Genomic DNA, 15,898 nt, shown 5'->3' with positions numbered 1-15,898 from the left:
ATATAGGTGACAACCGTGTCTGTCCTTCTGGTGATGGTCTTGTTGATCCTACTGGTGATGGGCTTGTCAGTCCTAATGGCCGGCCTGTTGGTCCTTCTGGTGGTGGGCTTGTTGGTACTTCTGGTTGAGGGCTTTCTGATACCTCTGATGGTGAACCTGTCGGTCCTTCTGGTGATGGGCTTGTCAGTCCACCTAATGGCAGGCTTGTCGGTTCGTCTGGTAATGGGCTTGTTGGTACTTCTGGTGAAGGGGTTTTTGATACCTCTGGTGGTGAACTTGTCGGTCCGTCTGGTGGTGGGATTCTTAGTACTTTTGGTGGAGGCCTTTTTGATACCTCTGGTGGTGAACTTGTCGGTCCTTCTGGTGATGGGCTTGTCTGATAATTTCACTATAAAAACAGCTTGGGCAAATTGGCAGCCCCCATAACAATGTACAAAAAGTGAAATAAAAAACATCACCACAAAAACGGTGCGTAATCTTTGCCCTTTTCCCAAGGTAGTCCCTGCTTATCTGCTTTGCGGGTAGAGGGCGACATGGTGGAGACATGGCCTCCTCCCACTCCTGGTTTATCCTGATTTACACCTGCTATAGGGCAGCCTTGAATTCCCACGATTTACTGAGAAGCATGCGCCTCTCAGTAAATCTGGCATGGGGATAAGGGTTTTTGTTACATGTCACAATGTGAATTTATCCTAATGATTAAAAAAATACAATTTTAATAGGAATATAAGAGTAAATAACAGTAATAAATCAGTTTCAGGTCACAGTTCAGGCCTTTTGGGTCGGGTTCCCTTCAGCTCCCACCTCTTGATCACAGAGCAGCGGAGTTGAATCACTGGTCTTCTCTTCCAATGGTTCCTGAAATAAAAGAGCAAAGAATATAAAGAGTGCAAATATCATATCCATTGAAGATGCACTATTGCCCTTTCACATATCTGGTGGCCTGCCTCCATTTCCCCTCAGTGCAATAGCAAAGCACTGGGGGGGAAACTGATAATTGAACTGATCCCATTCATTTGAATGACACAGTTTATAACATCCAGTTCTTTACTCAGGACTCTGGATCACTGGACACTCCACACAGGAGAACACGTCTTCCAGCCTTCCCCGATTCACCCTGTCCGACAACTCATAGCTAATGTTGTGTTTTTGGAAGGAAAAAAAAAGGGGGAGAAAACAACCTGATGACAACGGATACTTTTTTGCCATCATTACTGGCATCAGTTGTGGCAATTTTCTGATTAAACAACTGAGCCGGATGCAACTGATGTATGTGAACCCACATTTAAAGAGACACTGTCAGTAGGTTTATGTTGCCCTCTCTGAGTGTAGCAAAAACTAGTGACAGAGAGGCAGAATGATGTATCACTTATTTCTGTGCAGCTGATTCAGAGATATCCTCCTACATAACGAGGACTCTGCACACTAGCCCTCTCCATTATGTGCATGTGCTCACCAGTCCTGGATATTAATGAGCACCAGCTCCCTTTACCCACTGGCGGTTGATTGGTAGTTGTCTATGTGTACTGTGTATATGTACTGCTGTTAATCAGCAGCCAGACCGTGGAGGGAGTGGTGTGGCACATAACCCCTTCTCTTTTTTGGCATACTCCTGTGACATACCAAACGTAGAAGTCGAAAAGCACAATGATATGAAGCAAATGGCAGGTAAAGAGGAGGGCGCCAGATATACGGATACAAGGTTTGCTGGCAAAGTCCAACAGCATCCACAGTAGTGTAATTTATGCAGAATAATCAAGTTGTATTATTACAGTTCATTCGATTAGTACAGGATACAGTAATGCAGTGTTGGACTGGCCCACCAAAGGACTGGAGGATCCTTCTGTGGGCCCTCAGCTTTAGAACCTACACTGACTGACGTGGTTTCTTACTGGTTCTTCATTGGTGGGCCCCCAGGATCATTTCCTCTGGTGGGCACAGCAAAGTGAGGAGGAGGTGTGGCCTGCTCCCGCGCCTCATTTATTATGATTTATGCGTGCTCGCAGGCATAAATTATTATCCAAATCTACAACTGCTAAAAGCCGGGGAAAAGTGTCGGGGCCTGATTTAAGACCAATATACGAGTACACCGGTCTTCATAAATCCCCCCCCCCCCTTAGTGTCCACTATCATGATGTGCATGTGTGAGGATTTATAATCCAATATCTCAAAGAAATGCCTATACTGCGCATGTCGGAGGACTTAGAATAGAGATCCAGCGTTCTGATATGGTATTTGCTCGGAACACCACTAATGGTTTTATGAATATAACTCTTAATACAAATAAATATACAAAACCTCCAGAGTCACAGTTTTTGTTCTCTATACATGAGCATTGTCATGTTCTTTGATGACTGGGACATTGGGGACGGTATTAAATGTGTCTAATAGGGGGTCTGTGTTGCTCACATGGAAAAATTCTATACAAATAGTGGTCCACATGCAGATGTCAACAAGAGATTCAATAACATAAGAGTAGGGGGCCCATGAGTAAAAATTCATATCTATAATAATGACCCTCAATTGTAAAACAAAAGGGTAACCCATTTATACCAAAGGGTAACCCAATACCCATTTATAAAGTCCTCTATGATACCCTTTTTTTGTACCTTATACGGCCAACAGGTGAGTACACACGACTCAGTGACCTCACTTTATTGATCAGATTGTCGCCTATATTTGTGAGCAGCAAAACAGACCAACTAAAGTTCCTCAAGGTCCCGAATAGCATAAGGTACATAAATAAACTGTGAGCAGCAACTCACCAAGCAAGTGCAGTTTATTCAAGACGTTAACGTCTTCGTACGAGGCCAGTTGAAGCGCGAAGGCGTGAAACGGCCTTAGCCTCAGTGGGACACACTCTGCGATTGCCATGCCTGTGTACCGATGATCGGTGAACGTCTTGAATAAACTGCACTTGCTTGGTGAGTTGCCGCTTCCTGTATTTGTTCTTACTACGCCACATGAGATTGTCTGTACGCTGAGCACCACCCAAACAGTGCATTACACATCATACATACCGAGATTGCACGCCAGCAACCTCTAACACAGTGTGAATGAAGACAGTGCCAAGCGCTCATTGCTCTTCTTGAACTTCTACATAAATAAACTGTACTAAAGAGCTAAAGTTATGAAGCATATGAAATGAGAAGGTCACATCACACAGATGTAAATGTTTAGCTTACAAAAAACCATGAAGGAAAAAACTTCATTGAGGACCATCGGGCTCATACTTGATGACCTGTGTATCCATCTTGCCTCTTCACGTAGTAACAGACTGGCCAAATTGGCCTTTCTTGGGCCCAGTTTAGGTTGACTAATGCCCCAAAAAGTTAGAGCTTCACATTTCCCGCCATGAAGAGCGTGTACTGGTCTTGAAAGATGTGTATCATCCGCTATTCTTATTGTGCTGAGGTGTTTGGAGATATGTCTATGCGATTCTTGTGTGGTTTTGCCCACATAAATCTTTAGGCAAGTACACGTGACTGCATAGACCCCCCCCCCCAATCTACAATTAATAAACTGACATATTTCCTGAAAGTTTGCTAACCAGCTAGGTATATACTTTACACATGAATTTCAGAATCATGAGATACATTTTCTGGATTGAACAATTTCCATTGATGATAAACTCCAAATATATACAGGAAACCGACGTCTACAAATAATTTGCTTCACTGGACCAGTTGGCACCCTGAACCCCTGAGAAGGGGGATACCAGTAGGACAGTTTTTAAGAGCCAGGCAAAACTTTTCAGCTCAATCTCAATTTATGAAAGAATGTCAGACTCTGTGAGAGGGGTTACCTCTCAGTAATCAGGAAACACTCCTGGGGGAAATACAAATGCCCATGCACAATTTGGAGACAAAGATTAGGTGCATTGGGACTAGAGATGAGCGAACCTTACATCCAAACCCGAACTTTCGGCATTTGATTAGCGGTGGCTGCTGAAGTTGGATAAAGCCCTAAGGCTATGTGGAAAACATGGATATAGACATTGGCTGTATCCATGTTTTCCAGACAACCTTAGAGCTTTATCTAAGTTCAGCAGCCCCCACTAATCAAATGCCGATCGTTCGGGTTCAGATGGACCCGAACCCGCAGGGCCGGCGTCGGCATTCGGCATACTCGGGCAAGTGCCGGGGCCCATGGCCGCCCAAGGGGCCCCCCCGACACTTGCCCGAGCAGTGAGCCAGGCACCCGCCGCATCACCGACCCCCCGGACACCCGGGGGGGCAAGTGCTGCCGGCCCCAAGTCCGGGGGAGGGCTGGAGGGGCTGGGGAAGAACCTGCCGTGTTTGCTGCACTGGGGAAGGACCTGTGGTGACGTCATAAGGGGGCGGGGCTGAGAATGGGAGAGGATGCAGGTGGATAAAGGACCTGTGATCATTGTCATGTGACATGAGGAGGCGGGGCTCACTTATACCTTCCCTCTGTATGCTGTGAGTTTTAGTCCTACTCTTATATCTCCTCCTGTAATGTCCTCTGATCTCCCATAATAACAGGCTGTCCATGCTGTGAGTTGTAGTACTCCTCTTAAATCTCCTCCTGTGATGTCCTCTGATCTCCTATAATAACAGGCTGGACACGCTGGGAGTTGTAGTCCTATTATATCTCCTACTGTAATGTCCTCTGATCACCCATAATAACAGGCTGGACACGCTGGGAGTTGTAGTCCTATTATATCTCCTCCTGTAATGTCCTCTGATCTCCCATAATAACAGGCTGGACACGCTGGGAGTTGTAGTCCTATTATATCTCCTCCTGTAATGTCCTCTGATCACCCATAATAACAGGCTGGACACGCTGGGAGTTGTAGTTCCCCCTGGTATACCTCATGTAATGTCTCCTGATTATAACTCCATTCTAGCCTGCTCTATGGTGAACAAGCTAGAATACAGACTCCAGGGGGAGGACCTCCTTCTAGCAACTCCATTCTAGTCCATTCTAGCATGGAACCGATCTCACCAACAGGCGCAGAGCGATGACGTAATCACGCCTGCTGGTGGATCCATAAGGCGCACACAAGGGAGAAGAGGACCCATCCCCCGCCCGGATTAGTGAGTATTATTATTATTTTTTTTTTTTCTTGTGCTGAGGGAGAGCAGGGGGCATTTCTATGGGGCAGAGCAGGGGGCATTACTATGGGGACAGAGGGCATTATTACTATATGGCGGGCACAGCATGGGGACATTATTACTATATGGGGGGCACAGCACGGGACCCACAAACCTCCTTACTTTACTGCACATGACACCAAACAGTGGAGTTACTACTGTATAGGAGCCTATGGGTGGGAAAAAGGAAAGGAAGTTGCTGGAAATGTGCGGAGCCTAAGATGTTTGTCTGACAGGTCCTGAAGAGATGAATTGTAGCTGGAAGAAATCATCATGGTGGTCTGGGCCAGATGGAGAGGAAACGGAGAGCGATCCCCTCAGATCAAAGAAGACGTCACCTGTGAGTTATTGAATAACGTTTTTTTCTGTATTTTGTCAAACTTTATTTGGTAGGTGTGCCCCGAGGTGTGCTATACAAAGGGGCCCGTTGAGGCTTTCTCGCCCAAGGGCCCACAAAATCCTGGAGCCGGCCCTGCGAACCCAAACCCGGTTTGCTCATCTCTAATTGGGACCTATTATGAAAATGCTCAACGTATCATGGGAATCTTTCGCAGACATTGAAAGAGCTTATTAGGGGATGCATATTTTAAAGGGGTGGTGGGCCCAAGACCAAGAATTACCTATAGGAGAGGTAAAAATCTCTGAGATATCCTGGTGCATAGCCATTTATAAGCAAGGACTGAGACTACATTGGACCCACAGCGATTGGTCTTCACTAGAGATGAGCGAACCGGGTTCGGGTTCAAGTCCATCCAAACCCGATCGTTCGGCATTTGATTAGCTGGGGCTGCTGAACTTGGATAAAGCTCTAAGGTTGTCTGGAAAACATGGATACAGCCAATGACTATATCCATGTTTTCCACATAGCCTTAGGGCTTTATCCAACTTCAGCAGCCACCGCTAATCAAATGCCGAAAGTTCGTGTTCGGATGGACTCGAGCATGCTCGAGGTTCGCTCATCTCTAGTCTTCACCCTTGTTGTAGGTGTTAGTTTTGTAGATACCAACTAAGAAGACGTTTACGAATCTTGTTGATTCTAAAATTTATGAAATACACTAATTTATCAATTTTAGATGGGGGGGAGGTCTATGCAGCCAATGGCACCTGCCCAAAGATTTATGTGGGCAAAACCACGCAAGAACTGTGTATACATGTCTCCAAACACCTCAGCACAATAAGAATGGCAGATGATACACCACTTGCAAGACCTGTACATGCTCTTCATGGCAGGAAATGTGAAGCTCTAACTTTTAGGGCCATTAGTCAACCTAAACTGGGTCCAAGAAAAAGGCCAATTTGGACAGTCTGTTACTACATGAAGAGGGGTGATGGATACATAGATTATCAAGTATGAGCCTGTTGAGTTTTTCCTTCATTGCTTTTTTGTAAGCTAAAGATTTACATTTTTTTGAAGTGACCTTTTTATTTGCTCATAATTGCCTCATAATTTTAGCTCCATAGTATAGTTTATTCATGTAGGATTATGCTATATGGGACCTTGAGGAACTTTAGTTGGTCTGTTTTGTTGGTCTGTTTTGAGGTCAGTGATTTTTGTACTCACCTTTTGGCTGTATAAGGTAGAAAAAAAGGGAGCATCATAAAGGACTTTATAAATAGGTATTCCTTGTAAGGCTGGGCTCACACAGTGTTTTTGCAATACGTTCTTTTTTCTGTCCGGTCCAGCCTGTCGCTGCACTGTGATCTCGAGCTCTGTCATCAGAGAAGGTATTCCTGCTCTTATGACGCTGTTCGAGATCACGGCGCAATGACAGGCCGGGCAGAAAACTGGAGGCGGGGCTGTAAGAGAGACTGGAGGCGTGTCTGAATGAGAACAAGAGGCGCCTAGTGGTGGGCTTGTCTGTCCTTCTAGTGATGGTCTTGTTGATCCTACTGGGGCTGGACTTGTCAGTCCTCCTAATGGCAGGCCTGTCCGTCCTTCTGGTTGTGGGCTTGTTGATACTTCTGGTGGAGGGCTTTTTGATACCTCTAGTGGTGAACTTGTCGGTCCTTCTGGTGATGGGCTTGTGAGTCCACCTAATGGCAGGCTTGTCGGTCCGTCTGGTGGTGGGCTTTTTGGTACTTCTGGTGGAGGGCTTTTTGATACCTCTGGTGGTGAACTTGTCGGTCCTTCTGGTGATGGGCTTGTGAGTCCACCTAATGGCAGGCTTGTCGGTCCGTCTGGTGGTGGGCTTGTTGGTACTTCTGGTGGAGGGCTTTTTGATACCTCTGGTGGTAAACTTGTCGGTCTGTCTGGTGGTGGGCTTCTTAGTACTTCTGTTGGAGGGCTTTTTGATACCTCTGGTGGTGAACGTGTTGGTCCTTCTAGTGATGGGCTTATCTGTCTTCCTGATGGTGGGCTTGTCTGTCCTCCTGATGGTGGGCTAGTGATTATTTGTATATTTTTGAATATGTTCTTTATTCTATCTTTCTCTTCGTCTATGATTTCTTCTGATGTTATAAGCCATTTGGTGTCAGTCACGTTAATTCGGTCTTCGTAGTGTCTGACAATGCCATTAAGTACTTCTTTTCTCTTTTCTTGTTCTTTGCAGTGCAAAGCTTCTTCAATTTCCCGTAACACATCTTTCTCATACCTCTTCCGAAAGTAAAATTCTGACCTCCCACAGCACTTTAATTGACAGCAGACTGACTGCACAATCATCAGGCATATGCCAATAATTGCTATTATCTGCAGAAAAGAAAGAGATTCAGAATTATTTGTGGGAAAGGGTAAAGTCCAGGCTTTATAAAATGACTTGTTTGAAAATTCTAACACCTATGAATTCTACCATGTCACTTTTGGATCTAATATTCTTGCATATTAAAGGGGTTGGAGAGGCTAAAAATATTTTTAAAAATTCCAGAAAAACTGTCTATTTGCATAATGGTGTTTTTCTGGCACTTTTTCCCCACTTCTTCAATATAAAAATCCTAGAGTCACCTAGAGGCTTTGTGATGAGAGCGGGATCGCTGCAGGGATAGCGATCCTGCTCTCATCTGACTGCAGCACCGGAGATAATGAGAATCAGCTGCGATCCCGGGCGGGTCCTGCCGCTGCATTTCATCCCCCCCCCCCCACGGTGGGGAGATTAAATAAGTAAAATCAAACCCCAGATCAGCCCCCCTAGTGCCCCAGTAACTAACCCCCCCCTCCCCGCAGCGGCCATCAGATCCAAGATGGCCGCCACCATCACTGTGAACAGACTAATGTCTGTTCACAGTGATCTTAAGTAAAAATGAATGAAAGCCCCATGCTCTCCGCCACCGGAGGTAGCGGAGAGAATGGGGCAGTGATCGGGGACCCCCCTGTGGGGTCCCGGTACAAGCGATCAGCGGTATATACTATATACCGCTGATCGCTTGTGCCATGTGGAGCCCGGCACTTTTTATCCCTTCACCATGAATGATTGGTGACAGGGGATAAAAAGTGATAGTGTCCCCCCCCCCAAGTCGCCCCCAACCCGCCCAGTTACCCCACGTCCCCCAATCACCCCCACTTCCCCATATACTCACCGGATCCTGGAGCTCCTTCCTCCTCGACGTCCAGGCTGCTTCTGAAGTGCGCATGCGCTCCAGAACCAGCCAACTCTGAAAATTTAAAGTGACAGAGACCAATTTGGTCTCTGTCACTGAACTATGATTACTGTGATAGAAAATATCACAGTAATCATAGTAATACAGTGAAAATGAATGTACAAAGTACAAAAAGTGACAAACATACAAAAAAATAAAACACACACTTTTTATTATAGTAATAATTGCAAATTACTCCCAAATTACCCCTAACCCCCCCAGATTACCCCTAACCACCGCAGGTTGCCCGTAACCACCCCAGGTTGTCCGTAATCACGTCAGATTGCACGTAACCCCCCAGATTACACCTAACCACCGCACGTTGCCCGTAACCACTGCACGTTGCCCGTAACCACCGCACGTTGCCAGTGACCCCCTCCAGATTGTCTGTAATCACCCCAGATTGCCTGTAACCACCCCAAATTACATGTACCCACCCTAGATTACCTATAAGCACTTCAGTCTATCCGTAACAATTCTAGATTGTCTGTAACCCCTCCAGGTTGCCCGTAACCACTGCAGGTTGCGCATAACCACCCCAGGTTGCCCGTAATCATGCCAGATTACATGTAACCCCCCAGATTGCACGCAACCACCGCAGGTTGCCTCTGACCACCGCACGTCGCCTCTGAGCACCGCACCTTGCCACTGACCACCGCACGTTGCCTCTGACCACCGCACCTTGCCTCTGACCACCGCACCTTGCCTCTGACCACCGCATGTCGCCTCTTACCACCGCACCTTCCCTCTGACCACCGCACGTCGCCTCTGACCACCGCACCTTGCCACTGACCACCGCACCTTGCCTCTGACAACCGCACCTTGCCTCTGACCACTGCACCTTCCCTCTAACCACCCCAAATTGCCAGTGACCCCCTCCAGATTGCCCGTAACCATGCCAGATTACAGGTACCCACCGCAGATTACCTATAAGCACTTCAGTTTATCCGTAACCACCACAGATTACCTATAAGCACTTCAGTTTATCCGTAACCACCCCAGATTGTCTGTTACCACCCCAGATTGTCCGTAACCACCCCAGATTGTCTGTAACCACCCCACGTTGCCCGTAACCACAGCAGGTTGCCTGTAACCACCCTAGATTGTGTGTAACCACAACAGGTTGTCCGTATCCACCCCACGTTGCCCATAACCACCCCAGGTTGCCTCTAACCACCCCAGGTTGCCTGTAACCACCCTAGGTTGACCATATCCACCCCAGATTACCCGTAACCACCTCCAGATTACCCGGAACCACCCCAGACTGTCCATAATCACCCCGCATTACCTGTAATCTCATTTTTTTATTTTATTTTAGTAACTGCGCTATTCTAATAACTATTACTAGCTGCGGTTTTGCTCCAGCAAATTGGCGCTCCTTCCCTTTTGAGCCCTGCTGTCAGGATGGTATCTCTGCAGAGCATTATGCGCCCCTCGGCTCGTGCTGTTCGGCCGAGAAGGCACTGATTTTCTTGTATCCTGTTTCTGTGTTTTGTTTGCAGTGTGTGAACACTGGTTTATATGCTCACCTTTGTTGGGAGACACACCCGACTTCACCTGCTGAATTCTGTCTGGCCATGTCATGGTTAATCTGTGTTTGGGTTCTGCTGTGACTGACAGGTCATCCTGCCAGTGGATCTGTCTTGTTCTCAGGTGTCTGTGCTTGGAGTTCAGGGGGATGGTCCAATTACATTCTGGACCAGAATCCTGGCCTCCTATATAACTAACCCAGTCTGTGCTCTCATTGCCGGATATTGAGCTTGTCTCTGCCTGGTTCTGTGTTTCTATTCTTGCTCTGTCGATTCTGACCCTGCTTTGCCTTTCCGACCATTCTTGTTTGCTGCCTGCCCCTGACCATACTGCTTGTATATTGACTTTGCCTTCGGATTGTGATTTTGTACTTTTGCTGCCCGTTTGTTGTGACCCGGACTGTTGACCATTCGTTATTGTGTTTTGTCTGTCTGTCTTGTCCTTGTGTCCCACCTAGCCAGCGCAGGGACTGCCGCCCAGTTGCTCGCCGCCATTTTAGGGCGGATTGTGGCAAATAGGTAGAGGACAGTGGGCGGGGCTGAGCTTAGGGCTCACTGTTTGTCTTGTCCTGCTGTCCGGTTCCTAACAGATTATCCGGCCTTACTTTTTTTTTTTCTTTATCTTCTCTCTCTCACCTTGCTATGGACCCCATGAAAGCTCTGGTTGAGCAAATGCAAAGTCTCAACCAGCTTGTTCTGGACCTTACGCAACGGTGCAGCAGGTAGAGTCTTTCCTGGGCCAAAATGCCATGCTATCTGCTGCTGTTCCCCCAGAACCTCCAGTGCAGCTTCCTGATAGGTTCAAGGGCGAGAGAAGGGCCTTTCGGATCTTCAGAGAGGGATGTAAGTTGTTTTTCAGACTTTGTCCCCGGTCCTCTGGGGATGAGAGCCAGAGAGTGGGCATTATTATGTCACTCTTACAAGGACCTCCGCAGGAGTGGGCCTTTTCTTTGCCTCCAGATGCCACTGAATTGTCTTCTGTGGATCAGTTTTTCTCCGCATTGGAATTACTGTATGATGACCCTGACAGGGCAGCAGCAGCTGAGAGGCAGTTGACAGTTTTGAGACAGGGCAAGCGACCAGTGGAGGAGTATTGTGCCGAGTTCCGCCAGTGGTGCGTTCCATCCGGATGGAACGATCCTGCGCTTAGATGCAAATTTAAGCAGGGGTTGTCTGATGGCATTAAGGATGCCTGGACAGGACACCCAGATCCTTCCACCCTAAAGCAGGCCATGAATTTGGCTATTTGCATAGACCGTAGGCTCCGTGACAGACATAGGGAGAAAGTAGGCTCTGACCCTTCTAAGACCTCTGTCCCCTGCTCTGTCAAACACTCTGTTGTTATCCCTGATATACATGAGGACGAGCCAATGCAGCTGGGACAATTGGACGCCAGGACCAGGCGAGAACATCGTAGACACAACGGTCTGTGTTATTACTGTGGTGACAGTAGCCACTTCATCAGTTTCTGCCACAAGCGTCCCAAGCGGCAAGAAAACCTGCACCCAGATCATCGGCGTCCAGGTGACTCCCAGGAAGGTCACTTGGGCGCACAGGTACCCTCCGGCGAAATAAACATTGCTAGTTCTACTGTAACTGATTTGCCTGTATCTGATGCCAATTTATCATGTTCTTCTGCTCGTCCTGTCAGTAAGCCTGTTCTCCATGCCATGGACTCTTCTTCTGATGAATGGGAGTCAGATGGCAATCTTCTAAGTGAAGTTGAGTCCTGTGAGGGTCCTGAGGCCCCTCGTAAAAGGGGGGGTACTGTCAGGATGGTATCTCTGCAGAGCATTATGCGCCCCTCGGCTCGTGCTGTTCGGCCGAGAAGGCACTGATTTTCTTGTATCCTGTTTCTGTGTTTTGTTTGCAGTGTGTGAACACTGGTTTATATGCTCACCTTTGTTGGGAGACACACCCGACTTCACCTGCTGAATTCTGTCTGGCCATGTCATGGTTAATCTGTGTTTGGGTTCTGATGTGACTGACAGGTCATCCTGCCAGTGGATCGGTCTTGTTCTCAGGTGTCTGTGCTTGGAGATCAGGGGGATGGTCCAATTACATTCTGGACCAGAATCCTGGCCTCCTATATAACTAACCCAGTCTGTGCTCTCATTGCCGGATATTGAGCTTGTCTCTGCCTGGTTCTGTGTTTCTATTCTTGCTCTGTTGATTCTGACCCTGCTTTGCCTTTCTGACCATTCTTGTTTGCTGCCTGCCCCTGACCATACTGCCTGTATATTGACTTTGCCTTCGGATTGTGATTTTGTACTTTTGCTGCCCGTTTGTTGTGACCCGGACTGTTGACCATTCGTTATTGTGTTTTGTCTGTCTGTCTTGTCCTTGTGTCCCACCTAGCCAGCGCAGGGACTGCCGCCCAGTTGCTCGCCGCCATTTTAGGGCGGATTGTGGCAAATAGGTAGAGGACAGTGGGCGGGGCTGAGCTTAGGGCTCACTGTTTGTCTTGTCCTGCTGTCCGGTTCCTAACACCTGCTGTGTGCCCATACAGTGGTTTATGCCCACATATGGGGTACCGTTGTACTCAGGAGAACCTGCGTTACAGATTTTGGGGTACATTTTTTCTCCTGTTCCTTGTGAAATTTAGAAATTTCAAACTAAACCAATATATTATTGGAAAAATTCAAGTTTTTCATTTTTACTGGCCAATTTTGAATACTTTCCTCTAATACCTGTGGGGCCAAAATGCTCATCCTACCCCAAGATGAATTCTTTGAGGGGTGTACTTTCCAAAATGGGGTGACTTTTGGGGGAGGTTCTATTCTGTAGACATTACAGGGGAGCTGCAAATGCACCTGGCACTCAGAAACTTCTTCAGAAAAATCTGCACGGAAAATGCTAATTGACACTCCTTCCCTTCTGAGCCCGGCTGTGTGCCCATACAATGGTTTATGCCCACATATGGGGTACCGTTCTACTCAGGAGAACCTGCGTTAAAAATTTTGGGGTACTTTTTTTCTCTTCTTCCTCGTGAAATTGAGAAATTTCAAACTAAAGGAACATATTGGAAAAATTCGAGTTTTTCATTTTTACTGTCTACTTATGAATACTTTCCTCTAATACCTGTGGGGTCAAAATGCTCATCACACCCCAAAATGAATTCTTTGAGGGGTGCCCTTTCCAAAATGGGGTGACTTATGGCGAGATTTTACTCCGCTGGCACTACAGGGGCACTGCAAACGCACCTGGTGCTCAGAAACTTCTTCAGCAAAATCTGCATTGAAAAAGCTAATTGACGCTCGTTTCCTTCTGAGCCCGGCTGTATGCCCATGCAGTGGTTTATGCCTACATATGAGGTACCTTTTTACTAAGGAGAACCTGCGTTACAAATTTTGGGGTACTTTTTTTCTCTTGTTCCTTGTGAAATTTAGAAATTTCAAACTAAACCAACATATTATTGGAAAAATTAGAGTTTTTCATTTTTACTGTCTAATTTTGAATACTTTAACACCTGTGGGGTCAAAACGCTCATCCTGCCCCAAGATGAATTCTTTGAGGGGTGCACTTTCCAAAATGGGGTGACTTATGGGGGTTTCTCTCTCTGCTGACACTACAGGGGCTCTGCAAACGCACCTGGGGCTCGGAAACTTCTTCAGCAAAATCTGCAATGGAAAAGCTAATTGGCGCTCCCTTCCTTCTGAGCCCTGCTGTGTGCCCATACAGTGGTTTACACCCAAATATGGGGTACCGTAGTACTTAAGAGAATCTGCGTTACAAATTTTGGGGTGCTTTTTCTCTCATGTTCCTTTTGAAAATGAGAAACTTTAATCTAAACGTATATATTATTGGAAAATTTTAATTTTTCATTTTTTTACGGCCTAATGGTGAATACTTTCCTCCAGCCCCTGTAGGGTTAAAATGCTCATTATACCCTTGATTAATTCTTTAAGGTGTGTTTAAGGTTTCCAAAATGGGGTCACTTATGGGTGTTACCAGTATACAAACCTCCTAAATCAACTTAAAAAAAGAACTGGTCCCTAAAAATATCAGTTTTGGAAACTTTCACGAAAATGTGGTAATTTGCTGATAAATTTCTAAGCCCCGTAACACCCTAAAAAAGTAAAATATGTTTATGAAATGAAGCCAGAATAAAGAGGACATATCGGTAATGTGACTTAGTAACTTATTTATGTGATACGACTTTCTTTTTTTAGAAGCAGAGAATTTCAAAGTTCATAAAACACACAAAGTAGTGACCAAATTTTGCCACTAATATAAAGTGCCATATGTGACGAAAAAACAATCTCAGAATCGCTAGCATACGTTAAATCACTGAGCTATAAGCGCATAAAGTGAGACAGGTCAGATTTTGAAAAATGAGCCTGGTCTTTTAGGTGCAAATAGGCTTGGTCTTGAAGGGGTTAAAGAATGGCATGACTTATAATGAAAAAACTGCTGTAGATCAATACCAGAAAGCTACAATACAGGGTTCGGAGTTATGTTTTTTTTGTTTTTTGTTTTTTTTTGTTGTTGTTTTTTGGGGGGGGGAGAGGGGGGGTTGCGGGGGCCAGAACAAAAGGGGAAAATTTTGGGTTTAAGTAATGGGATATGAGGGAAATTGAGGTATAGGGTGGGGGATGAATAGGGAAAAGTATATGTTGAATATAGGTGGAAAGGGAAGGAGGAAAGGGTTGGTTTTCCTGTTCCCCAAAAATTTGTATGTAATGGGGGGTAGACTTGGATAGGCTGGTATTAGGGTAGGTTGAGTTACTGGAGTGAGTAAATGGGTTGGGACGTCTTAAGAGGGATGGGGGTTTGTTGGGAGCGGGGGGGGGGGGGGGGGGGGGGAGGGGGTAGTGGGGGCGACAGGTTTAGGATATGAACGAGTTGAGCAATGAGTGGATGACATCTAAAGCAAACCCTATAGAGGGATTAAGATTAAGAAATTGAAAAATAAATAAAAATATATATATAGTACTCATATACAGTAATGAGTGAATTGGATGACCAGGGGCTGCCATATTGGGATGAGTGACCATTATATATGGTTATTGCAACCTTAGGGGCCACCTGAGTGTCTCCTATAGTGGTCAAAAGACCTGGTGGGGTAATGTTCCCAAGGGTATCCTCCTGAGAAGGGGGAGCCAAGTAGGGGAGGGAGCCACATCGGGTCTGGACAATATGTAAAGGGTGTAAAAAGGAAAGGGGTTTCATCTGTAAGTTGGAATGAGTATGATGGGACCTGCGTGCGCCTGCTTTTTCCCCCTGCCTCAGATAGGCTCCCCTGGGATTGTGGGAGAGTGTAAAAGTAAGGGGGAGGAGGTGTCAGCAACGACAAACACAACCAGACAGTGGGCCCTGATCTAATCCCACCCACTGTCCCTGCCTAATTGCCTCAGTCGACCCTAGGCGGTCGCGGACAACCACGAAGACGTTCCCTGTACTGAATACGTGGAACACAAAACACGACAGACGGACAAAACACAATAAAGAGTAGTGAACAAGCCAGGTCAAACCACACGGGCAACGCAGTACAGAATCGGCAAGCAAGGAATAGTCACAGGTCAGGCGGAGGGTCAAGAACACGAGAAGACAAGCAGAAGGGGATATAGGGCAGGGAACGCTGGGAAGGAGCAGGGGAGCTGGGACTAGAAGAACTAATAGCCAGCGATAACCTGCTGGCAATACTGACACTTTATACTGGACCAGGAGACCGGACCAAAG

The 15,898-nt window shown here is 46.5% G+C and overlaps 1 protein-coding gene across 1 annotated transcript in view; it reads right to left on the bottom strand.

Moving 5' to 3' along the window:
• Positions 1-768: 768 nt before the first annotated feature.
• Positions 769-15,898, bottom strand: part of LOC138789342 (uncharacterized) — a 29,511-nt gene continuing 14,381 nt past the window's right edge. The window contains exons 2-3 of the mRNA XM_069967949.1: positions 7,102-7,803; positions 769-858 (exon numbers count right to left, since the gene is read on the bottom strand). Of these exons, the coding sequence (XP_069824050.1) occupies positions 769-858; positions 7,102-7,803 (792 nt within the window). The remainder of the gene's footprint in view (positions 859-7,101; positions 7,804-15,898) is intronic.

This window comes from Dendropsophus ebraccatus, chromosome 4 (assembly GCF_027789765.1).
Source record: "Dendropsophus ebraccatus isolate aDenEbr1 chromosome 4, aDenEbr1.pat, whole genome shotgun sequence".
Taxonomy (NCBI): Eukaryota; Metazoa; Chordata; class Amphibia; order Anura; family Hylidae; genus Dendropsophus; species Dendropsophus ebraccatus.
Note: the sequence above shows the minus strand (reverse complement) of the source record. Positions and strands in the feature narration are given on the sequence as shown.